Raw genomic sequence first — 18,291 nt, 5'->3', positions numbered from 1 at the left:
CTACCTTACTGAGTAGGTGACAGGTTGAAATGTGTGAAAACAGTGTAGAGTTCCTGACATTAAGAGTCTATCCTGATAACCATGCCCTTCACTTTGCTCCAGCCATTATCATCGTTACTATTGTTATTGCGACTATCATTTTTCATTATTGTATAGTCATTCCTTATCCTCACTCCTTTATTTCTATATTCTGACTTCCTTTTTACTTCCTCTTCGACTTCGCCTCTTCCTTCCTTTTCATACTCCTTCACACTGTCCTGTGCTGGGCCCCTCACGACAAGATCTCTCTGAAGGTGAACCACACTCTCAAGCCAGAAAGGTACCCCTTAATGTTTCCATTCATCCGTGTAGGAAGCTAATCACAGGGATACCACTGAGAGTCCAGATGTTCCCAAAGCAAGAGGCAAAAGGGAAAAGCCCTTTGCCCAGCTTCCAGAAGCTATTGCCTACATTCTGTGTGAAGAAGTTGGCACAGTGAAAGGAAGATTTATTCATGAATATTTAACATGGGCCTACACTGTGCCAGACCCTGTTCCTGGTGCTGGAATACACAACGGTGAGCACATAAACACAGGAACAATACTCAGGAGTGGGGCCAGATTACAGAGGCCCAGAGCAGCAGCAAGAACACAGGTTGGGGCTCAGTGCGGGTTGGCAGGGGCCTATTCTTGCCCTGAATTGTACAGTGGCACTAGCTTCATGTAAATGCACAGAGATGAACAAGGAGCTTTCAGAAGGTCCTGCCTACTCTGGTCACCTATGGTATTAGCAGGGAACTTTACTCTGGCAACATAAGGGGACCACTTGCTTTGCACATCTAATCCAATCATTAAGGAGCTGTCACTCAGCACCTATTGTTTCTAACACCATTGTTCATGACTATCTAAACACCTTCTAAATATTCTCCTAGTAGCTAGGCACGGGAGATACCAAAAGGTAGAAAGGAGCCCAAACCCGCAGCCGGTTATAGATCATTTGGGATGAAAGCCGTGGACACAGGCAATGCAAGCTAAAAGCCAGCTGTGCTCAGACCCAAAGGATGATTCCAGATGTGCACTGAGACAACAGTAGAGTGACGACTGTTCATGTGCTGAGGTTGTCAGAGGAGGTGCTATGGAAGGGGAGCCACTGGAGCTAGACCCTAAAGGATGGTTAACCCTTAAAGAGGTGAAAGGTCAAATGACAGTGTTTCCTGGCAGCAGAAAGGGAAACCCCAAGGTGTGTGAGGGGTCTGCAAGCTGCTGCACTCTGCCTGGAACACGTGCCTTAGCAGACGGGCTGTAAGGGGAAATTGCTACAGATTGCACAAGGCCTTGCCCATTAAAGATTCTGGATTTCACAGGCAATGGAGAATAACAAGGAAAGCTTCCCAGGTGAGTGATCACTGAGATCAATACTTCTCATGAATGATAAAGAATGTGCTCCAAAGGCAAAATCTCTTCAGTGAGAATCCGTGAGACTTGAAAGGTGTAAGACAGAGAATCACCAATTTATTAGTATATCAGATCTCAATCTGAGAAAGTGGGAAGTGTTATCAGAAAAAAAATATTTCTGGCATGGGTGTTGTGGCACAGTGGATTAAGCTTAGGATGCCACATCCCATATGACAGTGAGAGCCAGTTTTGAGTCCTGGCTCCTCCACGTCAGATCCTGCTCCCTAGAAATGCACCTGAGAAAATGGCCCAAGTACTCAGGTCCCTGTCACCCATATGGGTCACTGGATGCTGTACCAGGCTCCTGGTTTTTTAGCCTGAGTCAGCCCTGACTATGAGGGGCATTTGAAGAGTGAACCAGCAGATGGAAGGTGTCTTTCTGTCTCTGTCATTCTTCCTTTCAAATTCAAATAAAAATATTTTTAAAAACAAAGAAAAAACAAATATACTTGGAACGAGTGATGTGGTGTAATAATAAGTACATGGGCTTTGAAGCTAGAAGGAACGAAACATACTCCTTTCCCACCACTTATAGCAGGGGTCATTTTTGAACTTTTGCTTCCCTTTCTGGGAAATGGGCACACAGTTCCCAGTAACGTGTTAGTTATAGGGATTTAATGTGATGACTGAATCAAATGAATTTAGGAAGCACTGACTCTATGATGAACACTGCCCCAGGTGCTTCTAGGTACTATCTTATGAAATCTTCACAATAATTATCACATAATTATCCCATTTTCTTTTTTTTTCTTTTTTTTTTTTTTTTTTTTTTTGACAGGCAGAGTGGACAGTGAGAGAGAGAGAGACAGAGAGAGGAAGGTCTTCCTCTACCATTGGTTCACCTCCCAATGGCCGCTGCGGCTGGTGAGCTGTGGCCAGCGCACTGTGCTCATCCGAAACCAGGAGCCAGGTGGTTCTCCTGGTCTCCCATGTGGGTGTAGGGCCCAAGCACTTGGACCATCCTCTACTGCACTCCTGGGCCACAGCAGAGAGCTGGCCTGGAAGAGGGGCAACCGGGACAGAATCCGGCACCCCGACCAGGACTAGAACCCGGGGTGCCGGCACTGCAAGCGGAGGATTAGCCTAGTGAGCCACGGCGCTGGCCATAATTATCCCATTTTTCAGATGAGGAGACTGTGATACAGAAAAGCTGAATGGTTTGCTGGAGATATTCCTGAAAGTGGCAGCACTGGGATGCTTTAGACTCGAGAACTGCTTTGCCCATTAGGGCAGGCACAATCTTCATGTGCTATCTACATTTAAATGAGTTAAAATTTATAGGTGACTCAAGGCTACAGTATGGGACTGTTCAGGTGCAGAACATTTTCACAATCCCACACAATTCTACTGGGTAGCTGGTCTGCAGCCTGCCCTCTTAACATTGACACAGTTCTGCCTTCTCTGAACATAAGCTCTAGACCACCATTCCCTGGTGCATCTCAGTTTATATCCTCCGTCACACAGCATTGACATTCTGTGCCTGAATCCCTGGCTGGCAGGCACCCACACTGCAGACAGGAGCATCACCTAAGTAGCATTCCTGTTCCTAAAAACAGTATCCTGCCAACAGACAGGATCCTTCCAAGCCTCTGCCTCCCCCTAGGGCCCATCTCCAAGGAGAGAGAAATGCAGACATCAGCCAAATGTCCCCGTCCACCAGCTATACATACGATACCATTTGGGCAAGGGGCCCAGGGAGGCAGAGACCCCAGGGAAATCTCTGTTGGGCTGCCCTGGCACAGAAATGTGTCTCTCAGCAGGGGCCCCTCACACAAGCCTCTCTCAGTCTCTTTCTTCTTAGAAAAGTAGCAGGCACATGTGCCCAGGGCCTCCTGGCACTTGGGTCTGGCTGAAGAATTAGACAAGTTTTAAGAAATCCATGGCTGGGATGGACAAAGCAGTAGAAAGCCTTTCTTAGCCCTGGTTCTGCAAGTAACACATCCAGACTAATTAAAAAAATAAGGATGTAGAGGGATACAGAAAGGCGAATACAGGGCTTGAAAAGTAAACACAAACAAGTGAACACCACACACAAACAAAACAACATCCTGTGCACAGCCAAGCCCCAACTCCCCTCAAAACCCCCTGCTTTGGGCCTGGCTTGAGAAAGTTTACTTTCAGACTTGGAGAAATGAGCTTGTGGTTTTGGGGACAGAATTCAATACTGCCAAAGCAGTGGGCTCAGCAAGCTTGACTGACTTTTGCTTCCTACGTGCATTGCAGCCCCAGAGTGAACACTGTTTACATTTCTTACATGTTTTTTGGGCACAGAACATGAAACTAAATTACACAGCGAAGGCCATGCTGGCTACATGCCGGTGACCCCACTTAAAGCAAAGCAATAATAAAAAGAAAAAAAGAGGGGGAGGGAATGAAAGAGAAGAATGGAGAAGGGGCTTAAGGGAGCCTGAGCTAATAGCAGGGATGGAAGGAAGGTGTCTGCTCTTGAGACTAAGGAAAAGAGGACGTGGAGAATTGAGCAATGAGATAGCCATAGCTCCGTTTGGGAGGACAGGGAAGACCAAGGCCAAGAACCATCCTGGATGGGCCGTGGAGAGGGTTGGCAGTGACAGGTCTGCTCTCCAGGGAGAAATAGTTGTAGCAGTCCCAAACCACAACACCTTCCTTGCTCTTGGGCTTCAAGTCAAGAGTCAACTGGAAAATGAGCAATGAAGACTCACTCTTCAAACCATGCCCTCTCCGCTCCACATGGCACCTCCCCTCATCAATCAACACATGTCTGTCGAACGCCCACAAATGTTAGGCCCATCCCTCCCTCTTCCCCATTGCTTTCTTCTCTTACAAATTTTTGTTCTTCCCTCAGATTCAGTTCACATAAATATAGCACGCTGTGGCCGGTGCTGCAGCTCACTAGGCTAATCCTCCACCTGTGGCTCCAGCACCCTGGGTTCTAGTCCCGGTTGGGGCGCTGAAGTCTGTCCCGGTTGCTCCTCTTCCAGTCAAGCTCTCTGCTGTGGCCCAGGAAGGCAGTGGAGGATGGCCCAAGTGCTTGGGCCCTGCACCAGCGTGGGAGACCAGGAGAAGCACCTGGCTCCTTGGCTTCAGATCGGTGCAGTGCGCCAGCTGTAGCGGACATTTGGGGGGTGAACCAATGGAAGGAAGACCTTTCTCTCTGTTTCTCTCTCACTCTCTAACTCTGCCTGTCAAAAAAAAAATAATAATAAGATAGCACGCTGTGGTAGGAAGGTGAACCTGTGTAAACTTGATGCCTAGTAAGAGGTAGGCATGCATGGTACTCTATATATGTTAGCTCCCTGGATCCTCATGACCATCCCACAGATGATGGCCAGCCCATTATACAAATAGGGAAAACCAAAGCTCAGAAAAATGAAATCATTGCCAGGTGTCACACAGCCCGTAAGAAACAGTACTCAAACTTGGTCTTTCTGTCTCTAATATGCTTCTCTCTGCATGAAACAACAGGGCCACATTATAGTCTTATTTACCCAAAATGTCCAACTGAAAAAAATAGTAACTTCATAGATAACCTCCCCATTATGCTCATCCTGCCTCTTCAACATACATCACTCTAAGGTTAACTCCTTGTAGCACAGCTCTTTACCAACATTTGTGCTCTTACTAGAAAATCTATTTCAAATTCCAGAACTTACTTCAGTCTCGTCTTTCCTGCAAGGGTCCTCCTTGTCTGAAAATGATGGTTTTGATATAGCAGGTTCACAGTAACATTCTGTTGACTTTGAATCTAAACAGTAGACCCATCCCATAATATACAGGACACAAAGGGGTTCAGGGAAGTTGTTTAATCAAAGTCAAATCTTAATTAAGTGAAATAAGACCAAGAGACTCTCTCAGTGACTCTTTGCTTGGATTTTTGTGCCTCAAAAGCTACGCCTTAAGAAAAAAAAAACACATATTGCTTCTAATTGGATTTATCTCTCAGTTGCCAAAATTTCACAGGCAAACAGAAGCACTTCCGAAGAAACTGTCGGTTGCTACCAGAAGCAAAACCACATTTCTAGATCAACTATTTCATCCCTGATGAGCACTTGCCATGGAGATGTTCTTACTGTACAGATAAAAAATTGGATTGAGTTGAAGAGAACTAACTGACTTGCCCAAAGTCATGTAGCTAATCAGTGCTAGACCCTAGAACTGGGAACTACATGGATTTGTTTCCAATTCTATTTCATTTCTCTTTCAATCACCCATCATTCAAAATTGTCAGGTTTAATTCCAGTTACAATTGCAGCTTCTGGAGTTTCATCACCTTCAATCACTGGAGAAGGAGTGAATGAGTGAAAGATGGAGGGAAGGGAGGATCAGGAGAAGCATCTGACAGATCCCTTGATTGGGATCCTATAGATTTGGTAGGTTTAGTTACCCCAGCCCCAAGTTTCCATGACAAGTTTCAGGTGACTTTTGAGTGCCCTATACCAATGGGTCAGGATGTAATAGAGCATGGTACTTTCTGTTCTGTCTCCTTAGATGACTTGCACATGTGTTCTTGAAAAATTATCCGGAAACCACCAGGAGAAAGCAGATCCCTTGGGTATTTGGGAAAACTGCTTGGAATCTTCTCTGGCATTCCAGCAAGCTCCCTTTGTCTCTCCTCTATCACCATTGGCAGAGGCAGTCCCTTTTCACTAATGAGGAGAGTTGAATATTTTGGTGAACATAGTGGGAGGCAGAACAGGTGGAGAAAGGACAGGTAGCCTTTAGAAGTGACCTCAGCACTGGTATTAAGTCCATGTTTTCTTCCTGCTCTTTGCAAACAGTGTTAGCTAAATTTTGCTGGAGAATTGTTTGTCAATACAAAATTTCCAAGTGGGGCTGTTTTGATGTGATACCAGTAGTCTGCTATATGATGAGAAGGAATGGAATAAAAAGTGCAATAGATGAGGCAGTTCATCTCCGTGAGACTTAGTTTCTTTCTTTTCAGAGATGATGAGTAAAATTTTCTCTGTAGAGTTGTTGTGAAATCAATGAGAAATTTTGTGCCTGCAACTTCTAGCACAAGGTCTGTCATGCAGAAGATTTCAATAGATGTCACTCTTCTTCCAGGGAACATTTGACCATGTGAGCATCCTGCTCAAAAACTCAGAAATGCTCTCCCTTGCCCTCAGGACAAGTAGGAAAGTCCATTTCCCCAATCATCTTTCCTAGCTCATCTCTTTTGATTTCTTCTTTGCTTCTTACTGGGATTTTCTTGTATGTGTATATGCATGTATCTGTGTGTGTGTCCATGTCAGTCTGTCTGTCTGTCTCTCTCTCTCTCTGACTCTTGCACTCACTCTCACCCTCTTTCTGTACACACACCCTTGTCCATTCCCCAGCTTACCCTTCTGAAAAAGCTTAGCATTCACTTCCCCAGGAAATACAAAAAGTACTTTAGAAAGTTTGTGGAAAATGGAATTAAGTGATTGGTGAAATTTAGTGAAGAAAGTTCTGAAATCCATGTATTGGTTTTCCATAACATATTTTCTAGGAACTTTTTGAAGATCTGGTGTACATAAAATTTCAAAAAAAAATTCCACTAAAAGAAACTTATATTTCAATCCTAGTTTTCCTTGGGCATTTTGAAGTGTACTTGCATCTCTTTGCCCTCTTCTAGGTTCTCCTGTCTACCATGCATCATATCATTAGTATACAGGAAGATTTCTAGGTCTTGTGTCCAGAGAGCTCTTCGGATGTCTGGTGCCTTGTTCTGAAGACAAGGATGAAAAAGACATGGATGAAAGGCCCCTGTTCTCCTGCTTCAGACTCAGAGGTCATCAAAAAACGCACACATCTTGCAATTCTCACTCACAGGCATTTTAAGGTTTCCTGTGTATAGCACATGGCTTGTGACAAAACCATAAATTGAGCTAAGTTTCCTCTTCCATCTATAATTATTCTATTTGTGCTTTTCTTCATTTGCTCCCATATCCCAGGAATAATTAGGTATACATTCCAGAATCTGAGAAATCTTTCTTACATGTGGTAGCTGGCAACTTATAACACTTCCTGTGTTTCTCTCCTATTTACATTTACTGTACATATTTTAGAAGACCCTCTGGAGAAAGCAATGCTCAGCCTAAATGAACAAGTGCCAAAAGGTGAAAGTCTGGGCACTGAGGCAGAAACAGCGGGGTGGTCTATGGAGTACTGGAGAGGGGAAGCTCCTACTTTCTTGGTTTTCCTTCAGTGCATAGCACATATGAAAAAAGCTCCAAATGATAAAAAGACTCGAAAGATAGCATCTCTCCTAGCTTGTTCTCTCCATTAGCCACTGAAGTAGGCATCGGCTAACTCACCTGGGCTTCTATTATGATCACAGTGGCCTGCATCCTGATTTTGCCCTTCTTGCAGGCATGCGCTCCAAAGCAAGCTGCTCACCTATTTGAGCCTTAGTGTCTGAATCTGTAGTGACAACACTGATGCCTATTTCTGTAGCAGCTTTAGTAGGATTCGAGGAATTTGGTGCAGAGCCTGGAGGGACTTGGTAAGTGTTATTCTTATAATTTGTCCAGGTCCTTCTGAAAATGGGAAAAAGTCTTTTCCATCCTACACACTGGCTCTCATCCCTGCTCACTGAGTAAACTAAGAGTAGCCTGATTTCTTCCTCAGGGGAACTCCCTCTGGATCTCACACTTTTGGGTTTCATTACTATTTCTAGTGTGTGCAGCTTTCTGAGGCAACGGTAAGCTCTCTGAGGGCAGAAAAAAGACCAGGTTTGTTTGTTTGTTTGTTTGTTTGTTTGGAGTTTCTCAAAGTGCCTGAGCAGGCAGCAAGTATTCGCTGATTTGATTGTCTAACTCAAGGGACTATTGAGCTTTGGGATTGTGTGAGTCACTGTGGCCCGCTTTGGGGTGAAAGTACAAAGGGGAGCCTCACATGAATGAGACAAGGAATTAATATCTGCACTACCCAATAAGTGACAATCAAAACAAAACAAAACAAAACAAGACTGAGATTTTTCTCTGAATCCTTAACTTGCACCAAGTAGATGTTATCCACCTCATTTTCACTAGGTACACGTTATCATTCCCACATTCTAGAAGATGACACTGAGGTTCCCACTGGAGCTACTTATTCAAGGTTCCCAAGAAAAAACAGAAGTTGAGAGGGCAAAGCTGTATCTCCATGATTTCCCCTTCACTTCATTCCCTTTCCCTTCACATTCCTCAGCACAGGACTCAAATATATATATATGTTTTATGAAATAATCAGTCAATACATAAATTATTGTGACACATGACACATTATGGTTTATAGAATGAGTAGTATGGATATGTAAAAGAATAGATAATAGCAACTCAAAGTGTAGTGCCAAAGGACTGAGACACTTGGTAATGGGTTAATGTAATATGAAGTCAGAGAATCAATTACAGATAAAGAACAGATGCCTAGGTCTCACCTGCCTTCTGATGCAGGAATCTCCTATTCAATTAATAACCCAACTTAAATGGCTCATGATGGGGAGCTTGCTTGATCACAAGGCCATCCACTCCGCTGGAGATAGTTCTCTTTCTTATAAAGGTTTGCTATACTTTGGCCATTAAACAACTGCCCCAGAAATGCTTAGTCTTAAGTTTTGCCCTCAAAGGATTAGCCAAATAAATTGGTTTGTTGCTTAAAGGTCTGAAGTCCCAGGACAGCACTGTGAATTCCAGATAGTATTAGTGTTTCCACGTCCTCCTCAGGCCACTGCAATGGGGGGAGGTGCTTGTTTTTACAGGAAGAAATGGGTTTCAGCGAAAACGTTAGGGGTGAAGGCAGAAGGAAGGAATATCTGCGTCTCATTTTGGCAGCCTTTGGTGTAAAGCATTAGAGAAATGCAAAACATGGAGACAAAACAAGACAAGATCTTTGCAAGCACTTAAAACCAAACCATGTCTGAGGTTCCCAGAAGAGAGAGAACTTGATTCTTTCAGTTCATTTCCATTTTTGTTCTGTCTCAGGAACTTCTTGCTTCTAGCTGGGCCAGAAAGGTGCATGACCAAAACATCCAAAGAATGTCTCTTATTATAGAATGTTCAGCCCAATTTGCACAACAAGGAAGTTTTGATACTTCTGATAACGATTGGATACAAAACTGGATGTTCAGGGTTAGCTTTGCCTTAACCAAATTTGGGAATCTTGTTTGAGGGGGATGACCAAGAGAGACTGGAAACCATAGAAGTCATGGGCTACATGAAATCACAACTGAAGTGCTAATCAATATTTCATGAGTCTGTCTTCAAACTAGTCACAAGAGGCTGTGGACTTGCTCTGTTAGCGCCATGCCACTTGACAGAGTTCTCACACCTAGGCCTTGCACATTTACTAGGATAGAGATTGGGTCTTAAACTTGGGTTTCTTCCACAGGCTCTAGCACAGAGATAGGCACAAACCTCCAGCAAACACCTGCATTTATCAGTTTTACAGGCAAAGACAGAGAATGAGACAATACTGGATTTTAAAGAGGAAACAGGAAAACTTGTCATTCCACCATTCCCCAAGTTAACATTTTATCCTAATGAACCTAGGAGATGGCAGAATAAGGCCACCTTGGCAAGGAATAGAAATAGCCTGAATCCGAAGGCACACCCAGTGACAACGAGTCTGCTACTGGAGAATTCAAGCACCTCAGGGGTTCTGCTCACTGATACTCAGCCCCACCATCTGTCCCTCCAGGACTCCCTGCGTGTTTCCCCGTGAAGTCAACTAGGAATTCAATTACTTCCAACTCTGTTCTCAAACACTCAGTCATCTTCCATGAGATCCTTCTGTTCCTAGATTCCCTATTTACAAGTACCGTGACTTATTGGAGAAGCCACTGTAATTCATAGTTTCCCCAAGGTAGATAATGATATCTACCATGATGTTGGGTGAAGGACCTGGCTATGAGGTGTCCAGTACAGTGTAGTGTGGCTGTTCTTCTCCATCTGTTTTCATACTCACTGTCTGGATCCATGCTCCTCCAGGGCCTGTTCATGTTTGAATTTTTGTGTGAATGTATGTGTGAGTGTGTGTGTGAGAGAGAGAGAGAGAGTGAGAGAGAGAGAGAGAAAGAGAGAGAGAGAAAGAGAGAAGGGCAGAGTATAATTGTTCTGGGGGAATGCGAGGGGTGCATGCTAAATTGTCCCATATTATTCTTAATCCCAACTTCTAAGAACCTCCCAGCTCCTCATCTCAAGCCATCAACATCTTCACTGGAGATCCTGACAGGGTGAAAATTAACCACTAGTCTCCCTTAATCACTGCACAAAATAATGAAGGACAGGGTTACACATCCTCCTCTGTTGTAGGAAGAGAACTGTATTTCTACTTCAAGAATAGCCTTTATGCCAAAATATAAAGGCTCTGTGTGTGTGCATGTCTGTGCATGGTGGTGTGCTGTATATGTGCATGTACATGTGAATGAGTGTGTGCACGTGCATGTACACATGTGAGTGGTGGGGTGTATGTGTGCATCCTAGTGTGTATGTATGCATATAGGCATGTGTATGCAAATTATGCATGGTGGGTTTTTGTGTGCACCTGCACATGTGTGCATGGGGTATGTGTGCATGTCTGTGTATGTGGTGGTACATGTGTACATAGGCATGTAAATGGGTTCACAGTGGTGTTTGCGTGTAAATATGTGCATGGTTGTGTGCATGTGCATTGCATGAACATGTGTGCATGACTTCCAGGCATTTGCTTTCAGATGAGGAACACACGAGACTTTTGTTCTGCACCCTCTAGGCCACCCTCTGCCTGGTCCTGCACCCAGCCTGCATGCATATCCCCTCCTTTGACCCTGTATTCTCTAGGGAGCTGATCTCATTATGGCAAATTTAGTTACAGCTGAAGTCTCCTTGTAACAAAGATTATGTCCAAGCCCAGAGTAATGGAACCTAGTCGATTTCATTAAAATAAAATTGGTTACAATGAATAATTCAATAGGCTGATTTTGTTTCCTCATCTCCTCTTTGTAGATCGAAGAGCTAGTATTTATAATGATTTTTTTAATTGGATTTTTGTTTAGGAAGAGATAATCACCCATAATTCCTGATAGCCCCTCCCTACAAGATTGGAGTAATTGCCCCCATTGAAGTCTCCTTTCAAATGTTAAGACCTGAAAATTCTCTCTCTCCTTTTCTCACATTAGTAGGAATAACCATTGGGTGATTTTTTAAAGCACAGCTGCTACCTCAACTCTTGTTCAGGTGAGTTTCCAAGGGGTTAATAACTCCCTTCTTTGAATGATGCTTTAAAAACATTTCTAAGAACTGGATGCTAGCAATGAGTTAGGAATTCCTGGTAACCCAAGCAAGACTTTCCTTGTGATAGAGAGGCTTGATCCTCCACGTTACATTGCTACTGTCCATGTAGCAACCTGTATGTTCTTGGATGTCAGGATTTCCAATCCTTCAAACCAAAGAAAGCTTATCATTTTAATTTCATTTTCCACAAATTTTTGAAGTGCCTTCATATGTACATGTTTGTGGTTGTACCCAGAGTAAATTAAATACACATTTCATGAGCACCTAGTTTTATCTAAATCGTGTTCTTGAAGGACAAAGATGAATAAAACTCAAACCTATCCACAAAGAGCTAGGAGCCTGATTTGAAAACAAAACACACAAACAGATCCTTAGAGTGATAAACTGTACCATGCACGTGAGTTCACCAAGTGCAGAGGAGGCACAGGGAGAATGAACACTAGTCAGACTCACATGCAGTCATTCATTTGCTCACCTGACTGGCACAATATGTACAGGGAGGCACCAAAGAATGCCATATTCCCATTTCTTTCCACTCTCCTCAGGGCATTCAGAAATAAATGCAAATGAATAAATAAAAGATCTAATCATATAAGCCTAAGCAAAAAGATGAATGGATAAATTATAAAACAAATGCTATAACTAACAAGTGAGGTGGTCCTTTTCATCTTGTGTCTCATCCAGTGATTCTTCCTGGGCCCTGTCCCTCCCTCATCCAGGCACCAAGCTTACCCCAGTAAATCTGCATTAAGGAGTACCATGAATCAACACAGAACTGCATGGGATCACTGCTTATCTGCAAGGTCAGCAGGCAGGCTGGGTTCAGAAATGGCCACTGGGCCAGGCAGCAGAGACACTAAGGAGTGTCTCTGGGAAATGGGAGTCTCCAAAGAAGGCAGGTGCTTGCTCTGCAGGATAATTGGAAAGGAGGCCCTGGAGACTGCTTGGCCATCCCTAGAATCATACAAGCTCTGGTGGCCCCAAAACTCCTGCTCCCACAACTAAGCTGTCAGTCCTCAGGGGAAGAACCACGGCACATAAATAGCACATTAGGAGACTGAAGAATAAGTTACAGCTTCTTAGAATTGGAAAAGTCCTTGGAGACCATAAAACTTAACTACTCTCTCTTTTAAAAGATAGAGTCAGGAGGGATGGGGCCCAGAGAGGTAGGGAGTAATCCAAGGCCACACAACAAATTCATGGTAATTATCCATTAATTCAGGCAGCACACAATTTGACATTCCCCCCAAAAGTAGGACTTCCCAAAATGAATTTGTTTTTACCCAATTAAATTTCAGTGTTACAGCCACAATGGACTTCTTGTCCCAAATAGGAGTTGCAGTCATTACTCGAACAATGTTTCCTACCTTTAACTATTCCATGCCTAACCCATCACAAATGGTACTCATGAAGCCATAAAAATCACATGTGGCTCAAAAGATGCTTCAGTGGCGCCATCCAGTGATGCTGGCTTCGAAGAGGGCAGCTTTGAGAGGCAGAGCAGAGATGCTGAATGTCTGCAGGAAATGTCACACATGGCTGAGATCTTACCTGGGATGCTGCTGGCTGCCCAATGATGACCCAGCCTGGGCACTGCTGGTCTTGATGGGACACTGAAGCATTGGATGCCCACTGATCCAGGAACCCCTGGGGTGTGTAGACACCGCAGTCCTTAATGCTAGTTTTTTGTTCAAACTCTTCACATACCCCGTCACCATCATGGAAATAGCACCGACTGGGTTGATCTGCAGGAGATGGACATAGAGAGGGAGAGAAAAGGTAGATATTTATTCCTTGGCCTCAGCTATCCAGTAGCTATGGAACTATACTATCAAAACCATCAGCCCAGACAAGCCCATCATCTTTAGTCACCATGGAATATTAATCAGCCTTTAAAAACAAGGAAATCCCAGGGCTGGTGCTGTGGTACAGTGGGCTAAAGCCTCTGCCTACAGTGCTGGCATCCTATATGGGTGTTGGTTTGTATCCCGGTTGCTTCTCTTCCAATCCAGGTCTCTGCTATGGCCTGGGAAAGCAATCAAAGATTGCCCAAATACTTGGGCCCCTACACCCATGTGGGAGACCCAGAAGAAGCTCTTGGCTCCTGGCTTTGGATCAGCTCAGCTCTAGCCATTGTGGCCACTTGGGAAGTGAACCAGTGGATGGATGAGCTTTCTCTGTCTCCCCCTCTCTCTGTCTGTAACTCTACTTCTCAAATAATAAATAAATAAATCTTTTAAAAATAAGGAAATCCTGCCATTTGCAACAATGTAGAGGAACCTTGAGGACATTATGCTGAGACAATTAAGCCAGTCATTGACAAATAAGCCCATAGTTCCACTTACATGAGTATTTATTTTGGAACTCATAGAAACAGAAAGTATAAGGGTGCTTGCCAGGGTCTGTGGGAGGGGAAGGGAGAATTGCTGTTCAATGGGTAAGGAGTTTCAGCTATGAAAGATGAAAAAATTCTAGAAAATATATAATGCAAAATTGCTATAGTTAGAAGTACTTACTGTACATTTTAAAAATGTGCTCAGAAGGGTGGGTGTTTGGCCTATCAGTTAAAAATGCATGCATTACACATCAGAGTACCTGGGTTCAATTCCTGGTTTTGATTGCTGACTCCAGCTTCCTGCTAAAGTAGACACTAGGAGACAGTTGTGATGGCTTAAATAATTGTGTTCCTGTCACCACATGGGAGACCTGGATTGAGTTCCTGGCCCCTGGCTCCAGTCTCAGCACAGCCATGGTAGACATTAGAGGAATGTACCCAGAGAACGGAGTGCTCTCTCTCTCTCTCTCTCTCTCTCTCTCTCACTCTTTCTGTATATCTCTCTCCATCTTAAATAATTTTTAAGGACTTTATTTATTTATCTGAGAGGTAGAGTTACAGACAGAGAGAAAAGTCTTCCATCCACTGGTTCACTCACCCAATTGGCCACAGCGACTATAACTAGGACTATCCAAAGCCAGGAGCCAGGAGTTTCTTCCAGGTCTCCCATTCAGGTGCAGAGGCCCAAGCACCTGGGCCATCTTCTGCTTTCCCAGGCCATAGCAGGGAGCTGGATCAAAAGAGGAGCAGCCGGGACACAAACCAGTGCCCATGTGGGATGCCAACACCACAAGCAGATGCTTAGTGTATTATGACACAGTGCTGGCCCCTTAGATAATTTAAAAAAAATTTATTAAGAGGGTATATCCCATGTTGTATATATATTTTTTTACCACAATAAAGAAAAGTTCCTAGACACTTCTGCCTTCATTACCTCAAGTGAACCTTACAGCAATCTCATGAGAAAGGTATGTTCATCATTCTCATTATGGTTTTAGTGTTCCAGATGAGGAACCTGAGATTGCACACCTCTTTAATAACCCACCCAAGGTCACGCAATGGGTCGATGCCAGATCCGGGTCTTCAAATCAGGCTTTCAATTTCTAAGTACTGGATACATTACTTGACACCACAGAGCTTCACAGTCACAAATGGGTTTATTTAACTCCAAAGAGAATTTAAGTTTTGCATAAAGAGTGAACTGATACACAAGCTGGCTTCAGTCCCAGCTATGAAACCAAATTTCTCTGTTCCTTTAAACAAGTCTCTTTCCTTCTTAGAGCAGAGGAGGGGTTAGATTACTGGGACTCCAGGAGCCCTTCCTGTCTAATGCCCTAGGCTTCTGAGGGCTTGTTGGATACCTTAGGAATTTTAGTTAAAGACCAAGTGAATTCAAGCTCCCATGTAATTCAAACCACAGCAAGGGTTTCTGGTTGGCATGATTTAAAGCTGCAGCTGGCTGCATTGATTCCCACTTTGCTGCAGGGATGAGGATCACAGAAACACAGAGCCAGTAGCAAGATGCCTACTGAGCAGGTGTGATCTATGCATGTTTCTCAGAATTTCAGCACCAAACAACATGAGAAGAAATCTGGATGTGGCCATCTGAAAAAGATCGCCCTGTCCACCTTTTAGCAACTGTCACCACTTCTTTACTATTTCCTCAACTTTTCTAGGCAAAGCTAAATATCCCCTCTATTGTGTGTGCCTATTTCATAAAGACTTCCACCTTAAGATTTATCACATTGTGCTGCTATCATGCCTACATGATATAGCTCCTCTGAAAGATCTCAAACTCCTTGAAATATAGTTCCTTTCCAATATCTTACAGTTACATCATAAACTGTCATCCAAACTACAGTACTTTGACAGTGATAGTGATGCTACTGAAAATTATATCCAGGGACCAGCATGATAGTGCAGTGGGTTAAGCCTCTGCTTGCAATGCCAGCATCCTATACAATTTGAGTCCTGGCTGTTCCACCTCTGATCCAGATCCCTGCTTGTGTACCTAGGAAGGCGGCAGAAGATTATCCAAGTACCTGGGCCCCTAACACCAATGTAGGAGACTCAGATGGAGTTCCAGTTTGGACTAGCCCAGACCATTGTAGCCATTAGGGAAGTAAACCAGTGGAGAGATTTCTCTCTCTCTCTCTCTCTCTCTCTCTCTCTCTCTCTCTCTCTCTCTCCTTTCTCTCTCTCTCTCTGCCTGTTCAAATAAATAAGCAATTAAACCTCTCAAAAAATATGTTCAGACAATAAGCACATATCCTGGTAAAAAATTTTTATGCCCTATGCAAATCAGAACATTTAGTCACCATAAGGGTATTGTGTGTTGAAAGACATTCTTCTTCTATAAACTCAAGTACAATGGAGTGGAAATCTGTGTAGGGCCAAAGGCCAGGGTCTGATTTCTGTCACATGTATTAGCTATTTAACTTTGGACAATGAGTTTTATTTCTCAGCCTCTGGCTCCCCATTTGTAATGTAGAAATGACAGTCCCAGGGCCGGCGCCGCAGCTCAGTAGGCTAATCCTCCGCCTTGTGGCGCCGGCACACCGGGTTCTAGTCCCAGTCAGGGCACCGGATTCTGTCCCGGTTGCTCCTCCTCCAGGCCAGCTCTCTGCTGTGGCCAGGGAGTGCAGTGGAGGATGGCCCAAGTGCTTGGGCCCTGCACCCCACGGGAGACCAGGAGAAGCACCTGGCTCCTGCCTCCGGATAGGCGTGGTGTGCCGGCTGCGGCCATTGGAGGGTGAACCAATGGCAAAGGAAGACCTTTCTCTCTGTCTCTCTCTCACTGTCCACTCTGCCTGTCAAAAAAAAAAAAAAAAAAAAAAAAAAGAAAAGAAAAAAAGAAATGAGAGTCCCTACCAGGATACCCTCTCAGGATAACCATTGAATTCTCCCAGGAAATGAACGTAAGTGAGCTTGGTATATTCCAAAGTAATCATCAAGAAAAAAAAATTCTTCTTCTGAGGGGCCAGTTTGTTCCTTGGTGGCTGCATTAAGTCAGCTTGTGAAGTCAGCACTCATTTCAAACAGCTTCAAGCAATATTCCCCCCTCTAGAAAGAGCCGAGATCAAGGAGGAATGACTTGGATTTCTCTGTTGCTGACTGAAAAGGAGTCATTGAATTCAGGGGCAACAGAATGTTGAGCTCTTTCCAAGCTCCAAAATCCCTTGTTTATTTCTGCAAACAGTTTACATAGTGAAATACTATCAAAAGAGCCAGAATAAATCAATTCATTATAATTCAATTATTTAAGGATGGGTTTGAGCCAGCTGAGGACTCCAGTGACCACTAGCATGCCTGGCAGTTCAAGCACAAAAGAAACACAAGCTCAGCACTTCTCAGTAGCTCCGACCTCTGGTAAATATGGCCAACTTAGATATAATAAAGCTCACCCAATCCAAGAGTGACCTGCCATAAACCCTGACCTCTCTTTAGAAACCCAATAAAGGGCACTGCAAAGAGCAAAGGTTTTGAGCAGGCAAAGGTAAGTTTTCAAACCTTAACTTTACCATATATAAGCTATATAGGACTCAAATAAAATAAAACAACCTGACCTTTCTGAACTTCACTTTCCTCATCCAAAGGAAAACTGGAGAGAATACTCACCTAGTGTTTTTGCAGTGGGTATGTGAGACAATGTGTACTATGCCAGAGCCTTCACCCATTTTACTTAATGGAAAACTGAGAGCTGGAGCAGGTAAGACATCTGCTTCCTGAGAACAGTAAGAGTTGGCAGCAGGGCTGGTAACAGGAGCTGGGCTTTTTATATGTAGCAGAGATTTTCCCCCTCCATGAAGTTTCTTTAAAATGATGTAAACATACCCTCCTGAGGATACAATCTTGGGGTTATCTGACTCTTGGTACCTCCTATTTCCATCTCCGACATTATGAAAAACAGAACAAAATAACAGTAAGATTTGTTATCTAAGATGATTAATTCATTTCTTCAGCAAAAACCTATTAGGGTGTCAGGAATTTGGGGCTACAGTTGGATTCTCATGAAGACTAATTTCTTCTGATTATAATTATGATCATAATAAACCTATTTGCTTGTTACTAGAGAGGAGGTAGACTACACATAGGTAGATAAATAGGTCGACGATACATAGATAGATGGGCAGAGATCAAAGAGAAAATAGAGGAGAGAGGAGGACCAGGAGTGAGGGAGGAAAGGGGGTGGAGACAGAGCAACAGTGAGAGTGACAGAAAGAGATGGAGATGGAGATGGGAGAGGGAGAGGGAGAGGGAGAGGGAGAGGGAGAGGGAGAGGGAGAGGGAGAGGGAGAGGGAGAGGGAGAGG

The 18,291-nt window shown here is 43.8% G+C and overlaps 1 protein-coding gene across 1 annotated transcript in view; it reads right to left on the bottom strand.

The window, feature by feature from the left end:
* The window catches only part of PAPPA (pappalysin 1), a 265,699-nt gene that overhangs the window by 93,727 nt on the left and 153,681 nt on the right, over positions 1-18,291 (bottom strand). The window contains exon 10 of the mRNA XM_051855823.2: positions 13,196-13,389. Coding sequence (XP_051711783.2) covers positions 13,196-13,389 — 194 coding nt within the window. The remainder of the gene's footprint in view (positions 1-13,195; positions 13,390-18,291) is intronic.

Source organism: Oryctolagus cuniculus, chromosome 1 (assembly GCF_964237555.1).
Source record: "Oryctolagus cuniculus chromosome 1, mOryCun1.1, whole genome shotgun sequence".
NCBI classification, from domain to species: Eukaryota; Metazoa; Chordata; class Mammalia; order Lagomorpha; family Leporidae; genus Oryctolagus; species Oryctolagus cuniculus.
The sequence above is the reverse complement of the archived record's forward strand: the minus strand, read 5'-3'. Positions and strand labels throughout refer to the sequence as shown.